Source organism: Pyrus communis, chromosome 4, assembly GCF_963583255.1.
Source record: "Pyrus communis chromosome 4, drPyrComm1.1, whole genome shotgun sequence".
NCBI lineage: Eukaryota > Viridiplantae > Streptophyta > Magnoliopsida > Rosales > Rosaceae > Pyrus > Pyrus communis.
The window spans coordinates 16,866,197-16,887,551 of NC_084806.1; the positions used below are offsets into that span (position 1 = coordinate 16,866,197).

Below are 21,355 nucleotides of genomic sequence, written 5' to 3' on the forward strand. Positions count from 1 at the left end.
TCTTTTCGTGCAAAAAAGCATGGCAAAACTGATATGGTTGCTAGTTGTGAGGCTTAAAAAAATTTGTTTTGTGTTTAGTTTACTATATCACTCATAACTTTTATTTTGGTTATTTTATATTTATTTTTGTTGTTAGAATTTTGACTTTTCTGCTCTCTTTTAGTTGACAAAGAACATTTGTTCAAATGTTCTTTAGATTGTGATAAAATTAAATTTGTTGTGGCCTACTTTCATCAGGGGAGAGAGAAGGTGTGGGAGAGAGAAAAAAGAATTGAGAAATTTCTGAGATGTATATTTGTCATTATTTGTGCTTTTATTTGTAGTAAAAAAAATAAAAATTACTTGCCTTTGTTGAGGCCCAAAAATGTCACATGCAAGTCCAATCAAGTCTGAAGGGCAAATTGTTATATGAACCTCGAGCCAAGCCCAACTGCATGCAAAGGTGCAAAACCCAAAAGGGATTATATTCACAATCATGTCATGTTACATTAATTAAGTCATGCACTGGTGTAAATTACACCATGCTCAGGGAAACCCATGTGTATTCGTCACACAGAGCTTTATCATGCTATTCATGCTAAATTAAGCTCAAGTCACATGTCACGGGCTTACTAAGTGAATTATGGTGTGGATAGTTACGAAAGTTTATTAGGCTTACGTGGAATTAAGATTATGGAAGACTTTGGGCTGCTTGACAGCCCAAAGATCCAAGCCCATAACCTTTGAGGTCCACATGGGTGAGTTTGAGAGAGAGCAGACTTAGTTTCTCATTTCTCTAGCAAGCTAACCAACTTGGTTATGAAGGAACCCACTCTGAAGCCTTAAAGTCACGTGAAACCTAGCAGAGCATGCATTTAATGAAGAAAGAAATTGACTTTCCCTTCCTAGCTCACGTAGAAGAACAACCCGTGAAAGTTAGGAGACACATTACCAAAAGTAACGCCTGAGGAAGCTGACCCGGGAAAGCAATGCCTCGGGAAGAAGGCATAGCGTAAACTTCATGAGGCCAACGTCCCTTGTTTGTCTTGCACCAAAATGGAAGTGGCAAAAGATTAACGTTAGATGTTGCACTGCTGTATGCTGAATCAAGTGGTCCCGGAAATAAGTGCGTTAGGAAAACTAATGAAAATAGCTTGAAAACTTTGAGTTTTAATGAAAAGGAAAAAAAGGTGTTGTAAGTGAATAGTATCATGATTGACTTTTTAGAGTAAAAATGTGGCTTTTCGTTAAAATGAACAATACCGAGAGCTTTTCGTTAAAGTTCCCTAGAATTTTCCCTAATCTTCCTTCAACGCTTTCATCGAGGAGAAGCCTTGTTACTATCCTAGCAACCTAGATTACCCAACCTAGAATACCATCCAACCATGCAAACTCCTTTTCTCATGCTAAAAAGATAAATTTCTATCTTCCATACCACGCCACACTTGAGCAAGTCATTATTTGCTTAATTACGCTATCTCTAACTCGTTGATCCAACTAGAATAATTTTTAAGACGAGCTAATTTTTTCGACATATTCTAGACTTGGTACGAAACCGAACAAAGGGTGACAAGATGCCATTATCAAAGTCTAAGTTCACTTTAACCCAAAAGACCAACGGTTTTCCAAGTAAACAGTAGAAATAATATTTTCTAATATCCTAATAGAATTGTCACAACTATATATATATATTTGTTTTTTTTTTGGACAAACAATATTCTGTTTCTAATAACAAAAAAACGAAATTGAGTTTGAAACGTAAGCCGTAGTAGAGGCGCAGGGAAAAGAAAACAGCCCCAGACTGAAAGCCGCTGAACTGCTCAACTCAAGCTCGATCCCGAGATCTCTCTGTTTGGCCCCAATCGGCGGCGACAGTCGTATCGCTAAGACGTACAATCCAGATCGCGTTTCCTCTCCGTTTGGGATCGTGCCATCCGGAATGCAGCCCCGCCCTGATTCATTAGCCGATAATATGCAGAATATGAATCTTAATCGACCGCCTTCCATGCCTAATTCTGCCCCTCCTAGACCATCCCCTTTCGGCCAACCGCCCCCAGCCCCTCCTGCCGGTGCCCGGAATCCTTCTGTACCACCTCCTTTTTCTCGGCCCGGCCCTCCCCCGGCTGCCTTTGCAAGACCCGCAGCACCAGCACCGCGATCGGGAACCCCGCAGCCAACACTATCCCCAGCCACCACCCCAGTAAGACCCGCCGGGCCGCCGGTTGGCCAGCCTTCCTCTTTCCCGTCTCGACCGCCTCCTGGGTCGTTTCCCCCTGTGGGCGGGGTAGCTTCTGCTTCTGGGCCACCACCAATTGGTCCAATTGGTCCGGCATCAGGTCCTCGCCCAGGTCCTCAGAGCATGCCGCCTACGACTGCACCGGGTGGAATGTTGAGTAATGGGCCACCAATGTTTGGTTACGGTGCTATGCCGGGTGGACCTCGTTTCCCTCCCAGTGGAAATGCACCTCAACCACCTGTTGGACATCCACCAGCAATGGCACCAGCAGCAGCCGCGGGTCCACCACGAACCCCATCCATGCACTCTGTGCTGGGTGGTTCGTTAGTTAGTTCTCCACAAGGTCCTACTGTTCAGCAGCCACCACCATTTTCGGCAGCCCCGCCATTTTCGGCAGCACCTCAAAGCATGCGGCCACCACCTCCAGGCTCTCCCTATGGCTCACAGACATGGCCAGTGCAACAAGGGCAGGTTAGGGACTTACATTGTTTTGAAATTATTATGGGTATATCAAATTTCATATTACTTTTGAGTTAACTGATAAAATCCAGTGTGGAAACATAATATAAAAGCTAGTATATTTCGGGGCTGTATTCAATTGAGAATTTGGAAAACTTTAATGGATTTATAAATTCATGGATTTTTATGGAGTTTAATTGATTTGTAGAGATCCCATATAAAATTTTGACTCAATTCCCTCGAAATCTCATAGGGAGAGGTGAGATTTGTGGATGCTTAAAATACACTACGAAATCTCTCCAATTCCCTCTAATTTCTCAACTTTCTCAAATTCTTTAAAATCAATTTCTAATTGAATACATCTAGAATGTTATAAACTTCTTTAAAATACTAATTGAATACACCCAGATTTCTAAGGATTTTAATAAACTATCTTAAAATTCTAGTTGAATACATTTTGAATTTCTGATTGAATACCCCTAGATTCATTAAAAGAATTAAAATCCCTCAAAATCCCAATTGAATACAGCCCCTTCATATAAAAAAAAATGCCAACGTGTACCGGCAATTATTGTTTATTTTATGAGTAGTGTGATTGTAAGTTAAAACTTGTTTTCGTGCAAGAACAACATAAACCAATATAAGTTGACTGAAACTAGATAGATGTCTATCCTCCTTCAGTACACATGATATAAACTATCGCTTATTAGCTGGCCAAAGAAAAACGTGGCTTAGTGGCCTATAAGTGTGAGCTTATCAATACACACTAGTTTGCACCACTGTGTGCACTTATCGTCGCAATCTTCCACCCTCTATTTAAGTGAATCATGATCTTTCTAGCGGATGCTTTCAAGTTTTTTGTTGACAGCTTGTATAAAACAAAAGTATAATCACAATCCTCCTAAAATGAATTTTTTGAAATTCATTGTAAGCATCATATTAGTTATTTCCTACATTGTTCTTTTAAAATTTATGATTTTGTATGTTCAAGCATGGTGTTGTAATATAAGTTATAACCTTGAATACTATTGTTTTATTCTCTTTTGCTTTTCCTTTAATTTATTAGGAAAATGCAATTAGCAATTTCTTTTCTTTCCACCAATGCTTATGCAAATGCGCTAGAATGTAGCATTCTGATAGAGGAAAAAAAGATGAATGCATGAATTCGTTTCTTCCTACCTTGATTTGGCTTCTGAAATGTTCTGAATGTCGTTAGGTGGCTCCACCTTCGCAATTTCCTGGTTCTGCTCAACCACCTAGAATGTTTGGAATGCCACCCCCACCACTACCAAATCAGTCCATGACTACCATCTCACCTGCTGGTCAAACTGGTACTCCTTTGGCTGGGTCATCCAAGATTGATCCCACTCAAATTCCTCGGCCTATACCAAGTTCATCGATGCTCATTCATGAAACTCGTCAAGGCAATCAGGCAAATCCACCTCCGGTATTTATTTATCCATAACTTGAAGAATTTTTGTTGATTACAGTATTTGCCTGTATATCCTTATACTTTTTGACTTCTCTTACTCTCTCCTCTTTCTGTGTATGTAATTTCACTCCATTGTAATTGCACATATTAATGCTGCAAAGTATGTTTAAACATGGTGAAAAACTGTCCTCTTTCTGTGTATGTAATTTCACTCCATTGTAATTGCACATATTAATGCTGCAAAAGTATGTTTAAGCATGGTGAAAAACTGGATATTGTCTATCATTTATTCTTCTGATTACTTTTAATATTTTGAAGCCTGCTACAACTGATTATATAGTCAGGGACACTGGGAATTGCAGTCCACGTTACATGAGGTGCACCATCAATCAGGTTTGGGTTTAACTTTCATGAATTGGCTGTTAGTTATGGTGTTTGTTTCCTTTTAATACAAGTGTAGTAATGGTATTATGTTTTTGTCAATTTACCAGATACCATGCACTGCAGATCTTTTAACAACGTCAGGGATGCCATTAGCTTTGTTGGTTGAACCTTTTGCCCTTCCTCATCCAAATGAGGAACCAATCCAAGTACTTAACGATTCCTCTTTTCCTATTACAGTAGTTACACACACACACACACACACACACACACACACACACTATTTTGGTGCAAACTAGGCAATAAAGCAACATAAAGTGGTCAAGAACCACTGATAAGAGAGAAGAAATGAAACCATAAAAGCCTAACAAAAAAATGTCACTACCAACTCCCAACTCCCAAGCAAAACTAAAGCACTACACCTGCTATTCTAGCCCACTATTTGTAAAAATAGGTTTGTCTAAACTCTGGTCAACTCTAGCCTATATAATCTTCAAATTCCTTAACTCCTCAACCCCACTCCAACATAATCTTCATATACCCTTTATTTCTTTACATGAGACCACCATGAGCACAGTAAGAATGATACAGCCTCACACAACTCTAGCCATTTTGCCCTTGAAAAACATCATATCGCTCTCTCATGGAAAAGAGAAGCTGGCCTTGGAATAACCCAGCCTTGATCAGCCTTCTTATACAGTTTGAACCAAAGACCCATCATCACAGGGCAGTTGGGGAAGGTGATTGACCAGTGCATAATTGTCTTGCACAAAATGCACCAACGAGGTGATAAAGAGATGATTGGTCTCCTTTTGAACCATATCATTAGTTTCACCTTACCCTGAGCTACCAGCCAGGACAGAACCTTCACGTTAGATGAAGCTCTGGATTTCCAAATCAGACCATGGCCAACTTTAGTTGTTTCTTCTAACAATAGGATAATTTATCAATCACTTTGTGAATCATGAATTCATTTCTGTTCTAAAAATACAAAGATACTTTATTAGAATAGAATTAGTAAGGTTCAATATCATTCTACGGAAATGAACATTAGTCCACCAACAAAACAAAAATGAAAAAAGCTGTCCTGTCATTCTAATTACTTTTGATTACACAGAAAATGCAGCTCCCTTATCTGCAATGGAGAGTGAAATGGAATATCCTGTACATATTGAGACCCATGAAGAAACCCAAAATACTCTTCTCACAATAAATCTGCCTCATCTCCCAAGTCACTTTGTAAATTCAAGTATTTCTTTCTACCTGAAAAAAAAAAAAAAAAAAAAAATAGAAGCTAATACACAAAACTTCCACAATTCTTTTTCCTCTACTAAAGGCACAATGTCTCTCTATAAATATAAATGACCAAAACCTTGAACAATTAAACAATCAAAATTTTCATCGAGCTATAAATTTTAGTCCTGAATCGTTTTGTTTTAGGTGGTGGATTTCGGTGAAAGTGGTCCTGTTCGATGCTCTCGTTGCAAAGGCTACATAAATCCTTTCATGAAGTTCATTGACCAGGGCAGGAAATTCATCTGTAATCTTTGTGGTGAGGAAGATTTCTCTCAGTTTGGTGTTGTGATGAGATCTTTTCTTTCAGTTCATGTAGAAGGACAAATTTGGTGGTCTCAAAACTTGTTTAAAGCAGTGCGTTTGTTTCTTTTGCTTCTTCAAAGTGGTCCTGTTATTTTTTCATGTTTTGTTTTTCTTTTTTCATCTTTTCAAGTTTCTGGAATATTTTCTTAGGTCATAAGCTAATAGTAATACCTTGTTGGGAGTATGTTTACCATTCCTATCTTGACGGTTTGTACTATGGTCTGTGGATTAAGGTGTAATCTGCACGGTGTTTGTATGCAAAAGAAGTGACCCTACAGAGTATGCCATTTCTTGTGCAGGATTTACTGATGAGACTCCCCGTGACTACCACTGCAATCTTGGTCCAGATGGTAGACGTAGAGATGCTGATGAGAGGCCTGAGCTATGTAGAGGAACAGTTGAATTTGTTGCTTCAAAAGAATACATGGTTAGTTGATTATACGATCTGCAGTATAACTTAAGTAAGATCACCATGTTTTGTTGCCGAGAAATACCTCCTTTCCTTTCTATTTTAACAAAAGAATGCAAGACCTTCCTGGCATGGTTGGCACTTGCCAATAATGGTTGCGTATAATTCCAACACATTCATGGACTTTTTAAAGTCCATAAAAGCCACACTTTCACCCTCTCTCTCTCTCTCTCTCTTTTTCTCTCACTTTATTTTTCATTTTTTATTCAGGTTTTTTTCATAACAGAAGTTTTTCTGTATTGACTCGTTGACAGTATCACTATATTAAAATGTCTTTGGAACCCCAATTAGAGAGTTTGTTCCCATTTTTATTTTGGTAAAGGATTTTGAACAACTGAGTTAATTTTGCATAAGTGACTAGAGTTACAGTTCTTTAATTATTTGGCTTTTGTAACTCAGGTACGTGATCCCATGCCAGCTGTGTACTTCTTCCTCATTGATGTATCCATGAATGCCATTCAAACTGGTGCAACAGCTGCAGCTTGCAGTGCACTCAGTCAAGTTATTGATGATCTTCCGGTGAGTTATTTTGTCTATAGGCATAATGTTCATGCTTTACTATTCTTACAGCATGTGATTGTGCTGTGGCATTAATTATTTTATTTTATTTTTTTTTTGAAAAATGGGGCGTACGCAGTGAAGTTCATTGTATTTAAGTCTAAGCGGAGAAAGAGATGCATCAGAACAATCTAAAGTTTTCTTAATTTTGTGAGTGTCATATATTTATGAAATTTTAGACAGGATCCATGATGCTAAACCCGACATTTGCGAATAAGGCTGAATTGAGCAAATATAACATTGATGAGTATGATGGAAAGCATGAATCCTTTCTAACTATAGAATGAGAAAACTTAAGTTTTTCCTGCCTATTTAGTCTCATTGTTAAACTTGTGAAGGTTTGCAGCATTTGCAATTCTTGAACTTTAATGATTACAGCTAATAATTGGTTCTTATTTTCTTCTATTCTCGTCTGAAATTCTGAAAGGATAAGACAAACATGTCTAATAAGATCGTGCAAGAGTATATTATGAGCACTGCATTTACGTATCTCATATCTGTTTTTGCTAGAAATTCCAAAGAGATATCCTCCCTAGTAGCTTTTGTTGGCCTTGAGTTTCTAATTATATTGTTTCATTGTTTATTAAATCGCATTTTTGATTGATGGGCTGTACACCAAATAGGTAAAAATTTTGGTTTACCTCAATAGCTATTTACTAACATGTTCCTAATATTGATAAGAATTCATGTGCCCAACCAATCTCATTAGACTATGGAAAAGGCAAAGGATATAATGGTGATGAGTAAATATTAGCTAGAGTTCATTTGCTTGTGTCCTCATTTGCATGCACATTTTCATTCTTTATGACCTCAGCCTTGTTTTAACAAGCTATATGTATCTTTGTGTCTGCATACATGTTTTTAATTTATGAGAATGTGTTTGTGTGTGTGTGTGTGTGTGTGTGTATGTGAAATTGTGAATGCATGCATAGTTGCTCAGTTCATTTTCTCAAGGCCTGCATTCATTGGTCATACATTTATTGAAACAATATCAGTGAGAAATTTAGATGAGTCAGGGGTTGATGTATTTATTATTGCAGGAAGGTCCTCGGACAATGGTTGGAATTGCAACATTTGACTCAACGATCCATTTTTACAATTTGAAACGTGCACTGCAGCAGGTCAATATAAGTTGTCTTTTTGTCTTTGTTTCTTTTAGTTATTCATTTATTATATGAATTCTGATACATATGCAGTCTTGTGAAACCGACAAATTATTTGCATAAAAATTAAAAATCTGTGTGCTTCTTACTTCTCTGTGTATGAAATTAAATGTGACTTTTGGTGCTTTCATTTTCGACATGTTGCCTTTGTGACGAATAAATGATACTGTAACTTGGAATGTCCACTATACTATGCACTTTAGGTGATACGTGAAAATAGAAATTTATAGTTTTATACCAAAGAGGTGCAGGACCTTGATGTTGGTGTTATGCTTTTAGACAGGTTGGGTTTTTGAGCTTGTTGCATTCATGAGTAGACTATAGGAAATGGCAGGGTTTTTCAATGAATGAATTTGATTACTTTGGGGATGTATCTATTCTTTCTTTTTCGGTTGAGTGAATATTGTACTTAGTGCCAGTTTCATCTCATATTAAAAGAACCAGCATGTGTATGAACTAGTAGATTTTTAATCAAAAGTGAACCACGCATCAACAGAAGCACATACACTATCAACCGAAGATTTGGTAGGATGAAAGGTGCTCAAGGAGAAAATTGAAACGTGGCGAAATTTTAAGGTAGTAAAATCAGAGTAAAAGAAGAGTGATGAGAAAACTATAGATTTTCTTGTGAGTAATACTCGGATGCTTTCTTTACAATAAATGATGTGTTGCTTTACACCCATCATATTCTGCGTAGTTGGAATTCTCTGTCTTAGAATCAATTTTCTTACGCCTAGAGAAAGTTGATGACAAGTTCTAGGTATACTGGTCTTAGAGCATGCCTTTTAAAGTTTCAGTGAGTAGACAAAAGGGTGGGACAATTTCTGCTAATATACTCAATCATCACTTTAATTTTTCCATTTCTGATTTGTAGCCAAATTGTTTTCCTTTTCTTCTTTTTCTAACATCTGAGTTTAATTGTTTGAATTATATTCCTTTTGTTATAAGCTTTGGCTATATAACCATTAATTTTTATGGCCCTGATTTCTATTTTTGTCAAACAATTATTTTAAAAGGTTTCACACTGAGGTCCAATTTGTGTTTGCAGCCTTTGATGCTTATTGTTCCTGATGTGCAAGATGTTTACACTCCTCTGCAGACTGATGTAGTGGTCCAGCTTTCCGAGGTCAGCAGCTGTTATTTTTTTCCTTTCGTGAAATGTATTGAGTAGTTGTGCAAAGTCTTTGAAGTGTTGATTTAACAACAATTAGCCATATGGCATTTTGGCATCTTAATTATTAAATTTCTACACGCCTCTTATTAAATTTAGATTGTTTTGTTGTCGATTCTTAGTGCCGCCAACATTTGGAGCAATTGTTGGAAAGTATTCCAACCATGTTTCAAAACAGTAAAACTGCTGAATCAGCCTTTGGTGCGGCAATCGAGGTATGTTGTATAGTGTGACACTGCTATATGTACTGAACTATTTATGGTGGTTGCTGTTTGCTACTCCATTTGAAAATACAGAACATCAGGTGCAAATGGATATGAATTCATGAAACATGCATTGAGTAGATGGTGCTGTACATAATATGCTTGATGTTGACACTATGAAGCTTTATACAACTACTATGAGTGGATTGAGCATGTCATTTTTTGTTCATCTGGTTGTTCTTAGGTTCTTTTGTCTGAAGCTGAGTATAATGAGAAGGGAAAGAAGATATTTGGTGCTTGTATAGTTGAATAACTTAAGGCAAAGAATATACTCATAAAAATTAATACGATGAGCCAAAAAATCCTGATAATTAATGTAAACTCATTCTTTTGCATGTAAAGTCAAAGATATTTTTTGGAATAATATTTATTAAGTAAAAGTAGTTGAAAATCCTATAGGTGTACATGCTTCCATGACCTTGAAAGCTGACTGGATCAAAGTTTTGTTCTTGCCAAATACTGATCAGCTTTCTTATTGTTCCTCATTTTGTGGTGAACATGCCAATCAATATGTTGTAATGCATGACAAGCTTTGAGGAGAGATGAATGGAGCTGGTGTCATATGTCCTTCTGACTGGTTTGGCTATCAATTGGCTTTACTTCCTGTCTAAACACCCTTCTTAGATTGATTTCAGTCAAAACGTAGTTTGGAGTCTTGACTTTGAATAATTGTCAAACCAACACGTGTAGTTAACCCATTATTTGAGCTGTTGAACCTGCCATTAGTGTTAAAAATGACAACTCTCTTTTCTGCTGATCATTGAACACTAGACCTAAAGGCATTAATCCGCCATGCTGCATTTATCTAGGTGGTCAAACTCTCAGCTTTCTCTACTAGTTACCACTGTGTGAGTAAAATGCTTCACGCCTATAACATGGTTAATAATATTATTTGTATTTTGAGTTGTTTATGGAATAATTGTATTATAACATAAATAGATCTAAATCTCTCCATGATTCTGAAATTATTGTATACGTAACACTTCAATGAACAGAATCAATAATCTCTGCTCATTTGTTGCTTTTGTGGCCTAGTCTAGCAACAGAATCAATAATCTCTATGATTTGCACTATTTTTCTTTTCATACATATTGATGTTTAAATTTATCGCTTCATTATTCATTTTTGTTTTCTTCCTTGCCTAGGCTGCTTTCTTGGCAATTAAGAGTACTGGAGGGAAACTTTTGGTGTTTCAGTCAGGCAAGCTCTTATCCATGTATCTACTGATGGTGCATCCTCTATGTTTTCCTTTTCCTTTATAAACACTTTCACATATAATTGCAAGCAAAGAATGAAAAACAACATGCTTGAGGCTGCATGGCTTCATAGCATAGACAAAACAAAGGACTGAGTTATTAAAGTATCTTAAGAGACAGTTGAGAATCACATAAACATTAGTAGTTTCATAAGAGAAGTTTTGGAAAATGCATATTTGTTTCGTGTAGTTTCAGTCACTGTTATTGCCTTGTTCTTATTTTGTAAAGATAAACAACCTATCTAGTCAGGAATGAAAAAGATATTTTGTTGATGTTCACAGTTATCATGTAAGATTTTTCATTGGGATAATTTATCGATTTCATGTTATCACTTTTCAGTCAACTTGAATTCCAGCTAAATGACTAGGAGATATTTTCACTTGTATCATTAATTTATCCTGGATACCTTTTATAGACATTTTTTTTTTTTTTTTTTTTGTGAAATCTGGTAAAGAATTTGTATGCATATTCATTTTCACATTTGGCATCTTCTTTTACTTTTACAGGGCATACCCGGTTTATTGCCATCTCAGAGTATACTAATGTTTATGTTGTCTGCAGTGTTGGCATCAACTGGAATTGGAGCGCTCTCTGCTAGGGAGGCCGAAGGAAGAGCAAATATATCCTCAGCTGAGAAGGTACGAATACCTTCTTTGTGTCATTGTATGCCATTTGTGTGCTTTAGAGCTGTCATCTTGTAACCCAGTTACTATTAAGAAAAAAGCTCAGCATATCCTTGAGGTCACAAAGAAGAAATTATATAGGAATTGAAGTCATGGTTATGAAAAGCCCAATAGCCAAATGCCTACTACCTTACGAAAGTCCACGCTGGTCTTTTCTTTAACGACACGGTTATCTCTTAAGTGAAATCTGAAATGCTCATTTACAGCTGTAAGGCAAAGCCCACTCTACAAAGAGGACAAAGAAAACCACAATTCTTGCTCCATTATCTCTCATTATGAAATACGTTACAATAATTTGAAAAGGAAAATTGAAAAGGAAAGTTAATTCATAATTCCGTATCTAAAAAGATGAGAAACACAATAAACGATTATTTACAAAAATTATTTTTGTAATTCATGTTGGCATATTAAAATAGGAAGCCCTCATGTGCAACTTTTGCCTCAGGTCTCACTTTCTTTTGATATTGTTCCTGCTTATATGATCTTGCTTTTTGATGACATATATTCCATTAATAGGAATAAGAACTTATCTCGAATTTTTGAACCCTCTTGAAGATTTGGCAAACTAGGTGGCCTGGTATATGGACTTAGGATAATTATTGCAATAGAAATTGACATCAGGCCTTTGTGTACTGTGCTAGAGTTGATTTGCATATGCTAGGTGTCCATATCTATCATCCATTGAATCATACCATCTGATGAGCAATCGGTTCATTGGATTGTCTTGGTAGTCTTGGTATTATGTTTTTGTTTGTTTAACTTTAAATGCATTCCAGGAGGCCCATAAATTACTCCAACCAGCTGACAAAACTTTAAAGACAATGGCAATTGAGTTTGCTGAATATCAAGTAAGCCTTTTACTAATTTCTTTCCCTCTAATGATCAGTTAACATATTTATGTGATTTCTATACTGACTGAGATTATTAGTGGTAATTAACTAGTTGAGCATAATTTATTGGACTCTTTTTTTTTTCCATGAAATGTTCCAGGTTTGTGTCGACTTGTTTATCACTACTCAGTCATACATAGACATTGCTTCTATCTCTGTCATCCCAAGAACAACGGGAGGACAGGTACTAATGAATGTTCTTCTATCACTTCCCATACATCTGCAGTCAAAATTTCTACCTGTTATTATCTTTGTTGAGGATTTTCTCTTATGACTTTTCTAATTTTTTTTTCATCTTTTTGTTATTTCTTAATTTACATATCCACCATTTATAATAAATTCATGATATCAGATTTGAGAAGCATCTACCACTTGTAACTATAGATAATTTACGCATAGACATCTAACCATATGGGTTATCATTCCAGCTTTACTATTACTACCCCTTCTCAGCTGTCTCTGATCCTGCAAAGCTCTACAACGATCTTAGATGGAATGTCACAAGGCCTCAAGGTTTTGAGGCAGTGATGCGTGTAAGATGCAGCCAGGTAAGTTTCATTGAACACTTCTTTCTCTTGTATTAGCTGATGATTGGTTATTGTTCTTTCAATTGATTATTCTAGTAGGATAAGTTTGTGTTCATTTTCAGGGTATTCAAGTTCAAGATTACCATGGAAGCTTTTGCAAACGTATTCCTACAGATGTTGACCTACCTGGGGTTTGTACATATTCTATGAAATCCCTTATTACCAACACATCAGACTATTTTTTCTGACTTACCATATATCTTCCATGGAAGTAAAACCCCCCCAACCCCTGGTTGTGTTGACCGACAATGACAGTAAATAAAGATTTTGGTATATGAAAGAAAATTAATCTTGCTGCTTAATCATAGCTCCTTTATCTGTTTTCAGTTTTTCTGGTTTCGTTCTCCTCAGTCTCTCTACATCTCCTTTTCCTTTTTTTTTTTTATTATGCCTTGAAAAGAGTGACAGTGGCTCTTATATTTTTTGTGGAAATCATGACCAATCCTTTCTATCATGCAGATTGACTGTGACAAAACTATTATGGTGACCTTAAAACATGATGATAAATTACAGGATGGCTCAGAATGTGGTTTCCAGGTAAATTTTAATTTTTCTGCTCCCTTACCAAATGCAGTAGTTGTGAATAATATATTGAGCTTTTTCTTGAATCTTTACAGCTAAATTTATGACGCCACCTATCTCTGCAGCTGAATGTTTCATTGTTTAGTCATTTATATATTTATATACTTCATTATAAATTAATCTTAATATTTTCATTATCCAGTGTGCTGTTTTATACACAACTGTGTATGGCCAACGGAGAATTCGAGTTGCAACTTTATCTCTGCCATGCACAAGTATGCTAAGTAATCTGTTCCGTGCTGCTGATTTGGACACTCAATTTGCATGTTTCATGAAGCAAGGTATTCAATTATATACAGTTCTTCTTTGTTGCTTTCTTTTCTTTATGCTCATTTTCCCAACTGTAATTATAGATTTCTCAATTAAACGCAGGCGCTTAAATTTATGAATGAAAACACTGTCTTTAACTTCTCTCTTTCATTATTCACATCTGATAGTTTGAAATGCAGATGTATAATTCTCTTTCTTCGCATTCCTTTTCACTTGCTGCATCCTGCCAATATATTGTTTATCAGGATTGCAGTTTGTTAATACATTCTTTCTAATTGAATTTGGATGAATTCTGACAATAAGGCCTTTTTAAAATTGTGTATAGCGGCAAACGAAATTCCTTCAAGTCCCCTCTTGCGTGTACGGGAACAAGTGACAAATCTGTGCATTAGTAGTCTGCTTTCATATCGTAAATTTTGTGCTACGGTATCATCTTCTGGACAGCTTATTTTACCGGAGGCACTGAAGCTCCTGCCTCTATACACCCTTGGTATATTATTTTCTGCTTATTTATTAATTACTAGCTAATATGAATTTGTTCTGTTGCTTAAATATATCTAAAATGAATTATAATAATGTATATACACCCTTGGTATGATAAAATGTTTTAAAAATGCCTCTTCCATTGGAATATATCACACAGAATCATCACTCAGCTTCTTAGAGATTTTGTACATATATTGATAAATATGATGACCATGTTCCCTTTTCAGCATTAATCAAAAGTATGGGGCTACGAACTGATGGAAAAATAGATGAGCGGTCCTTCTGGATCAACCATGTTTCTTCCCTTTCGGTTCCTTTGGCTGTTCCATTAGTGTACCCGAGAATGGTGGCTATTCATGACCTCGAATCCAAAAGGGTGTGTCATTTAGCTTCTTGTTCAACTCTTTGTGATATGCGTTTTATATTCACTGGTAGCTTTCATTAATGTACAGGAGGGAGATGATTCTCTAATACCTCCGGTGATTCCGCTTTCTAGCGAACACGTGCGTGACGAGGGAATTTATCTTCTCGAGAATGGTGAGGACTGTTTAATATATATTGGGAATTTGGTGGATTCTGGAATTTTGCAACAAGTGTTTGGAATCACCTCTGCTGATGAACTTCCCACTCAGGTAGCCTTATCATTTACCCTTTTGGTTTCTTATTTTCTGCCTAACATAATTTTAAATTATAATTGTGAATTTTTTCTCTTGGGACCTGTTTCGGTTCACTAGAACGAGAGGGCTGGGTGCTTAATACATTTTCTTTATGAGCCTTGATTCATTGTTGATCAATTTTTATTCTTTTTATAATTTAAATTGTATGGCATTTGATCTTTTGAGATTTTGATATTTGAGGGTGCATGAGTCGAATTCTTTCTCTTGGACTTTTTCTCGCAGTTTGTGCTACAGCAGTATGATAATCCATTATCGAAGAAGCTGAATGATGTGGTAAATGAAATACGGCGCCAGAGATGTTCCTACCTTCGGTACGACTGATACTGTTTTTCGTTAGTGATTCCTTGTTCGCAAGGAAGAAATAAATTGCAGCATTTGAATTCAGTTTTTGATGTTTTCATCGAAAGAAATGATTCCTAATTCATCTTTTTCTTTGTGCAGCTTAAAATTATGTAAGAAAGGAGATCCATCAGGTGAGTGTCTTAGACTTCTATTAGGATATAATATTACATATATAACTGAATTTAGTATTTAAGTAAATCTTTAGAAATCAGATGTAGACAACTATGGTTAAACTTGTTTTTGAAAAAGAACCCGGCCAGATATCTGAATACTTGGTTTTGACTAAGTACTGAATTATCTTTCCTCACAGGAACATTGTTTTTCTCATATATGGTCGAAGACCAGAGTCCGAATGGCCCCTCCTACGTTGAATTTCTGGTGCATGTCCATCGGCAAATACAAATAAAAATGGCATCATAACTGCTTACGCTTCTTGGGTTTAAATTACAAGTTTTGAGCAACTTCTTGATAGAGTACCCATGGATTCAACAGATAGAATATAAATTAGATGCTTGCTATACGCATGTACTCGGGTATCATCCCGCAACGTATGTAATGTATGCTTGAAGAGCAAGCAGAGCCGAGTTTTTTTATGATAGGTTTGTTAAATTTGCACTTGACAATCCATAGTAGACACTACTGCCAATAAATACGGAGTATTACGAAGCGTATTACTGTATTTAAGTCGCCCTGACTCAATTCTTTTCTTGTCTCCGATATCTCCCTTTTCGATTTATTGGTGTACTGTGAGAATAAACTTTGTAAGTTATGGTGGGAGAGAAAAGTGTATAAACAGGTTGGTTCTACGAAATGTTTGAGCTTCTTGTTTGGTGTTTTTTTGAACAAAGCTTCTAGTTTTGTGGTTGAAATGGTTACTATATTTATAAAATAAAATTAGTATGTGCAGTTTTGAAGATTTTAACTCGAGAAAATTTCCGAAGGTTAAAATCTAAAATCTATAAGCGAGTGCACGCGAGTAGACCAGTAAAAAAAAAAATTGAATAAGAAGTCTATAGGTAAATAAAACTGAAAAAAACAATCGTAAGACACATCCCAACCTCGATAGCCATCAAACTAGAGGTTGAGATGTGTTGGCCATCACCAAAATGATGATGAAGCTATAGGTAATAAATTAAAGATGTGAATGAATTTGAACTAAAAAACTCAGTTTTATTAAGTACTGAAATTATCTTGCAAAATCCCACTTCAATCTCCTCACTTGGGGACGCATTAGGGTTCTACCCTATTATTATCACATCATGTTCAGGGCATTGCAGTAGTGCTTACAACAATCACCACAAAATAGAATGTGATGTGCATTGTATAATCTAAAGTCTGATCATGCATTATTATTACAAGTAGATAAAAGGCAGAAGTCTGAGCCAAGCCCACTTGTCCACAAACACCGCCTTGGTCTCACAAGGTCCTGATGAGGTGAAAAACAAAATGTGAGTGGATCATAATCATTTATCTAGTTATAAAAAATTTCAAAAGTACTAATCTTCGTTTTGAAAAATTCAATATAGATTGAAAACTACATGATGGTAGTATTTATTGATGGGTAGTATTTATCTTTACACCCATTTGAAAAATTAAAAACCCAAAATCAAAGCATTTGTGTTCATAAATATCTGTACCAACTTTATTTATTTCTGCGTGTTCATCTTATCTATTTTCTCCCCTATTCTTGTAGTTATTCACACCTGCAGAAATCAGTTTTAGCTTGTCATGCTTTGCCTAAGATGCCTTGATTGATATTTCACCTTCAAATGTGCTAGTACTAGAGCCCTTGCTCTACTTCTTCACAGTTGTATAGTAATTTCACATATTAATCAATCAACAATTACAACATAACCACCTAATTATTACATCAGTTTCCTTATATAGTAACTTCCTCTAGCTTACTCACTAAGCTACCTTCCAACAACTACTAACAAAGTAACCATATCAGCTAACAAATTAACCATATCAGCTAATAATCTGCCATCTTGATCGTCCATTTGCATATTGTGATGATGCCACTTGGCATCCTAACAATATCCCCACTTGAAAGCCCACTTATTACAATGAAGCAACAGAAAACAAAAGAAATTGTCTACTGGTATGAAAAATAATAGCAAAATATGAAGGTTAACAGTATCACATACTAGCTACTTCTGGAAACCTAGTCTTCAAACCTTGATAGAGCTCCCAAGTAGCATCCTCCTTAGCATGATGTTGCCATTGCACCAACACTTATGTAGCAGCAGCATGACCCTTTTTAACTAGTCCGCGATCCAAAATAGCAACTGGAACCTCTTGTAAAACCCCTGAATCCGTGATAACTGGCAAAGGCATAGTTGGTTGAATTTGAATACCCAAATGTTTATTTAAACAAGAGACATGGAACACCGGATGCAGTTTAGATGTCTCTGGAAGCTTCAACTTATAAGCTACTAGTCCTACTTTTGCCAAAACTTCAAATGGACCATAAAATCGAGGTTGGAGCTTGTGGAAAGAATGTGAGGCCAAGGACATATACTGATGTAGACATCGAAATTTCAGTAAAACAAATGTTCACCAATGCATTAAAGTTTTGACGTGTCAAGGCATACATGGCATACGCCACGTGTTGTACAAATTGTACACATGGCGTGTGACTCAACAAAATAGGAAGAAATACCCTTGAAGGATTAAACAAGTTTTTCTTCTCATTTTGGGCAATGACAAGGCAAGTACATTTCAATCCATTGAGGATCAAAACAAGTTTTTCTTCTCATGTTGGGCAATGACAAGGCAAGCACACTTCAATCCATTACGGATCAAAGCAAGTTTTTCTCATGTTGGGCAATGACAAAGCATACATATTTCAAGTTTAAAATGGTGTTAAGTGGGAAATTAGGCCATAAGTTAGACCATTTCAAGTTTAAAATGGTATTAAATGGGAAATTAGGCCATAAGTTAGACCACTTCAAGTTTAAAATGATATTAAGTGGGAAATTAGGCCATAAGTTACACCACTTCAATTTCAATATTGCATTAAGTGGGAAAATTAGGCAATGGTGCTTGGAAAGGAAAAAAATATTTTGTGGTGGTGATTCATTCTCAAAGCCTATAAATAGGCTTCTCCATCAAGGTATCAAGCATCAAGGAATTCACAAATACATTTCTCTACTCCCAAATTGGAAGAGAATTCCCCAAATCCTTGAAGCTTTGAAACTCCAAAGCTCTCAAGCATCCAAATTCCCAAGAATTCCGAAGGATCAAGAAAGCACTCTTCGTTCTTCGTCAAATCCTCCTTCAAGATCAAGCCCCAACGGCCCTTGAAGAACTTCCACCAACTCAAGATCAAGCCCCGACGGCCCTTGAAGAAAGTGTTCATTGTTCATCAACTGTTCATCCTAAGATCAAGCCCCAACGGCCCTTTGGATCAACAACCTCAACAAATCCACACATCCATCAACCTTCAAGATCAAGCCCAAAAGCCCTTGAAGATCCGCTCATCCATCAACCTTCAAGATCAAGCCCAAAAGCCCTTGAAGAAATCCACACAACCATTATTCAAGATCAAGCCCCGACGGCCCTTGAAGAAAGTGTTCATCCGTTCATCCTAAGCATAAGCCCCCAACGGCCCTTTGGATCAACAACCTCAACAAATCCACACATCCAATCGTTCTTCAAGATTAAGCCCAAAAGCCCTTGAAGATCCGCTCATCCATCAACCTTCAAGATCAAGCCCAAAAGCCCTTGAAGAAATCCACACAACCGTTCTTCAAGATCAAGCCCAAAAGCCCTTGAAGAAATCCACACAACCATTATTCAAGATCAAGCCCCGACGGCCCTTGAAGAAAGTGTTCATCCGTTCATCCTAAGCATAAGCCCCCAACGGCCCTTTGGATCAACAACCTCAACAAATCCACACATCCAATCGTTCTTCAAGATTAAGCCCAAAAGCCCTTGAAGATCCGCTCATCCATCAACCTTCAAGATCAAGCCCAAAAGCCCTTGAAGAAATCCACACAACCATTATTCAAGATCAAGCCCCGACGGCCCTTGAAGAAAGTGTTCATCCGTTCATCAACTGTTCATCCTTAGATCAAGCCCCGACGGCCCTTTGGATCAACAACTCATCCACAAACCTACACCCTACGAAGATAGAATCAGAGGACCAAATTTGAGAGAGATCGTAACCCCAAAATCATAAACACAAAAAAATATTATTTTGTACACGTTATTCTGGTTTCTTGTTTCAAAGAAACTTTCGTGTTCACAAATTTGGCACGCCCGGTGGGATAATCTCTACCTCTCATCTCTGTCTCCGTTCAAGATATTCAAGCACAGTCCATGGCTTCAAACAAAGAACAAGTCATGACTATCGGCACTACCTCCATTGAAAAACAGCTGGTTCAGATGAAGGAAACAATTGCAAGGCTGCTAAAGACTGCAGAGGAGAAAAACTTGCAAACCGCCGGACTCATCAACCGTCTGGAGGCGCAACATGGCGTCAAAGTGAAACCAAGCTCTCTTCCAACTAAGAAGACCGAAGAAGGCTTTAACCCAAATGCCTACGAACTCATGTCAAAGGCTAGGCATGACTTTGCTTCCTCTTCAAATCTTGGAAAGAAGGTTTCAAACACCGTCAACGACAAAGATCGTTACCTCACCAAAACTCAAAAGAAGTTGAAGGAGCATGGTTACGGAGTTGACAACAACCAAAGCACACCTCCAAAATCAATGGCATCAAGCAAGGGACAAGCCGTTCTTGCAACCACCAAGGGAAGAAGCATAAGCACTTCCGCCGCAAATGGAGCATCCATTGGTGCCACAACCACTTCTCAACATGCCGCTGCAAAGTTGGTACTGCTAAGCAAGCAAGAGCAGCATCAAAGGCGCGAGTCGGTCATCCACCTGACCTTGATGGGGGCACCAAAGCATGCTATTGAGGCACACAAGATGACATCCGAAAATGGCCAATGGGGTTCTTCATCAGCACTATGGATGTCTGAAGGAAAGTCATGTTTATTGGTTGCACAAGTCATGACCATCGGCGTCACCTCTGTTGAAGAACAACTGGCTCAAATGAGCGAAGCAATTGCAAAGCTTACACAGACTGTGGAAGAGAAGGACTTGTAGATTGCCGCACTTGTCAACCAACTAGATGCGCTGCCCGACGTGAAAGTCGACCCAAATGTTGGCCTATTAAAGAAAGAAGTCGACGAAGAAGAGGAGCCTCCAGTGGAGAAAGTCGAAGAGAAGCTGAAGCTAGACCAAGCAACGGCGTTCATGGAATCTCTCTCTATCCAGCAGCTACAGGAGATGATCGCAAGCACTATCAAGACACAGTACGAAGGAAGCTCGCATGACTCCGTACTGTACTCAAAGCCTTACTCCAAGAAGATTGATGCTTTGAAGATGCCAAGGGGTTATCAGCCCCCAAAATTCATGCAGTTCGATGGAAAAGGCAACCCGAAGCAACATGTCGCCCATTTCATTGAAACTTGCAACAATGCTGGGACAGAGGGAGACTACCTTGTCAAACAGTTCGTACGTTCGCTGAAAAGTAATGCTTTTGACTGGTACACCGACCTCGAACCTGAGTCTATCAACAGTTGGGACCAGCTAGAAAGGGAATTCCTCAACCGTTTCTACAGCACTCGTCGTACTGTAAGCATGCTAGAGCTGACCAGTACGAAACAGTGGAGAGATGAACCTGTCATCAACTACATAAATAGATGGCGCTCCTTAAGTCTGGATTGTAAAGATCGGCTTTCTGAAACCTCTGCCATTGAGATGTGCGTTCAAGGCATGCAGTGGGGACTACACTACATCCTTCAAGGCATCAAACCACGAACATTTGAGGAGTTAGCCACCCGCGCCCATGATATGGAGTTAA

At 37.5% G+C, this 21,355-nt stretch overlaps 1 protein-coding gene across 1 annotated transcript; it reads left to right on the forward strand.

Annotated features, from left to right (window-relative positions):
* The first annotated feature begins 1,718 nt into the window (after positions 1 to 1,718).
* On the forward strand, positions 1,719 to 16,075 carry LOC137731563 (protein transport protein SEC24 C-like). Its single transcript, XM_068470702.1, has 24 exons — positions 1,719 to 2,686; positions 3,891 to 4,121; positions 4,425 to 4,499; positions 4,598 to 4,696; positions 5,928 to 6,039; positions 6,386 to 6,513; positions 6,955 to 7,074; positions 8,154 to 8,234; positions 9,325 to 9,402; positions 9,570 to 9,662; positions 10,856 to 10,910; positions 11,528 to 11,604; positions 12,426 to 12,497; positions 12,640 to 12,723; positions 12,968 to 13,087; positions 13,189 to 13,257; positions 13,586 to 13,663; positions 13,851 to 13,989; positions 14,304 to 14,468; positions 14,692 to 14,840; positions 14,917 to 15,096; positions 15,364 to 15,452; positions 15,583 to 15,614; positions 15,794 to 16,075. The coding sequence occupies exons 1-24, from the start codon at positions 1,919 to 1,921 to the stop codon at positions 15,901 to 15,903; spliced, it is 3,204 nt and encodes a 1,067-aa protein (XP_068326803.1). The 5' UTR covers positions 1,719 to 1,918; the 3' UTR covers positions 15,904 to 16,075.
* The last annotated feature ends 5,280 nt before the right edge of the window (positions 16,076 to 21,355 follow it).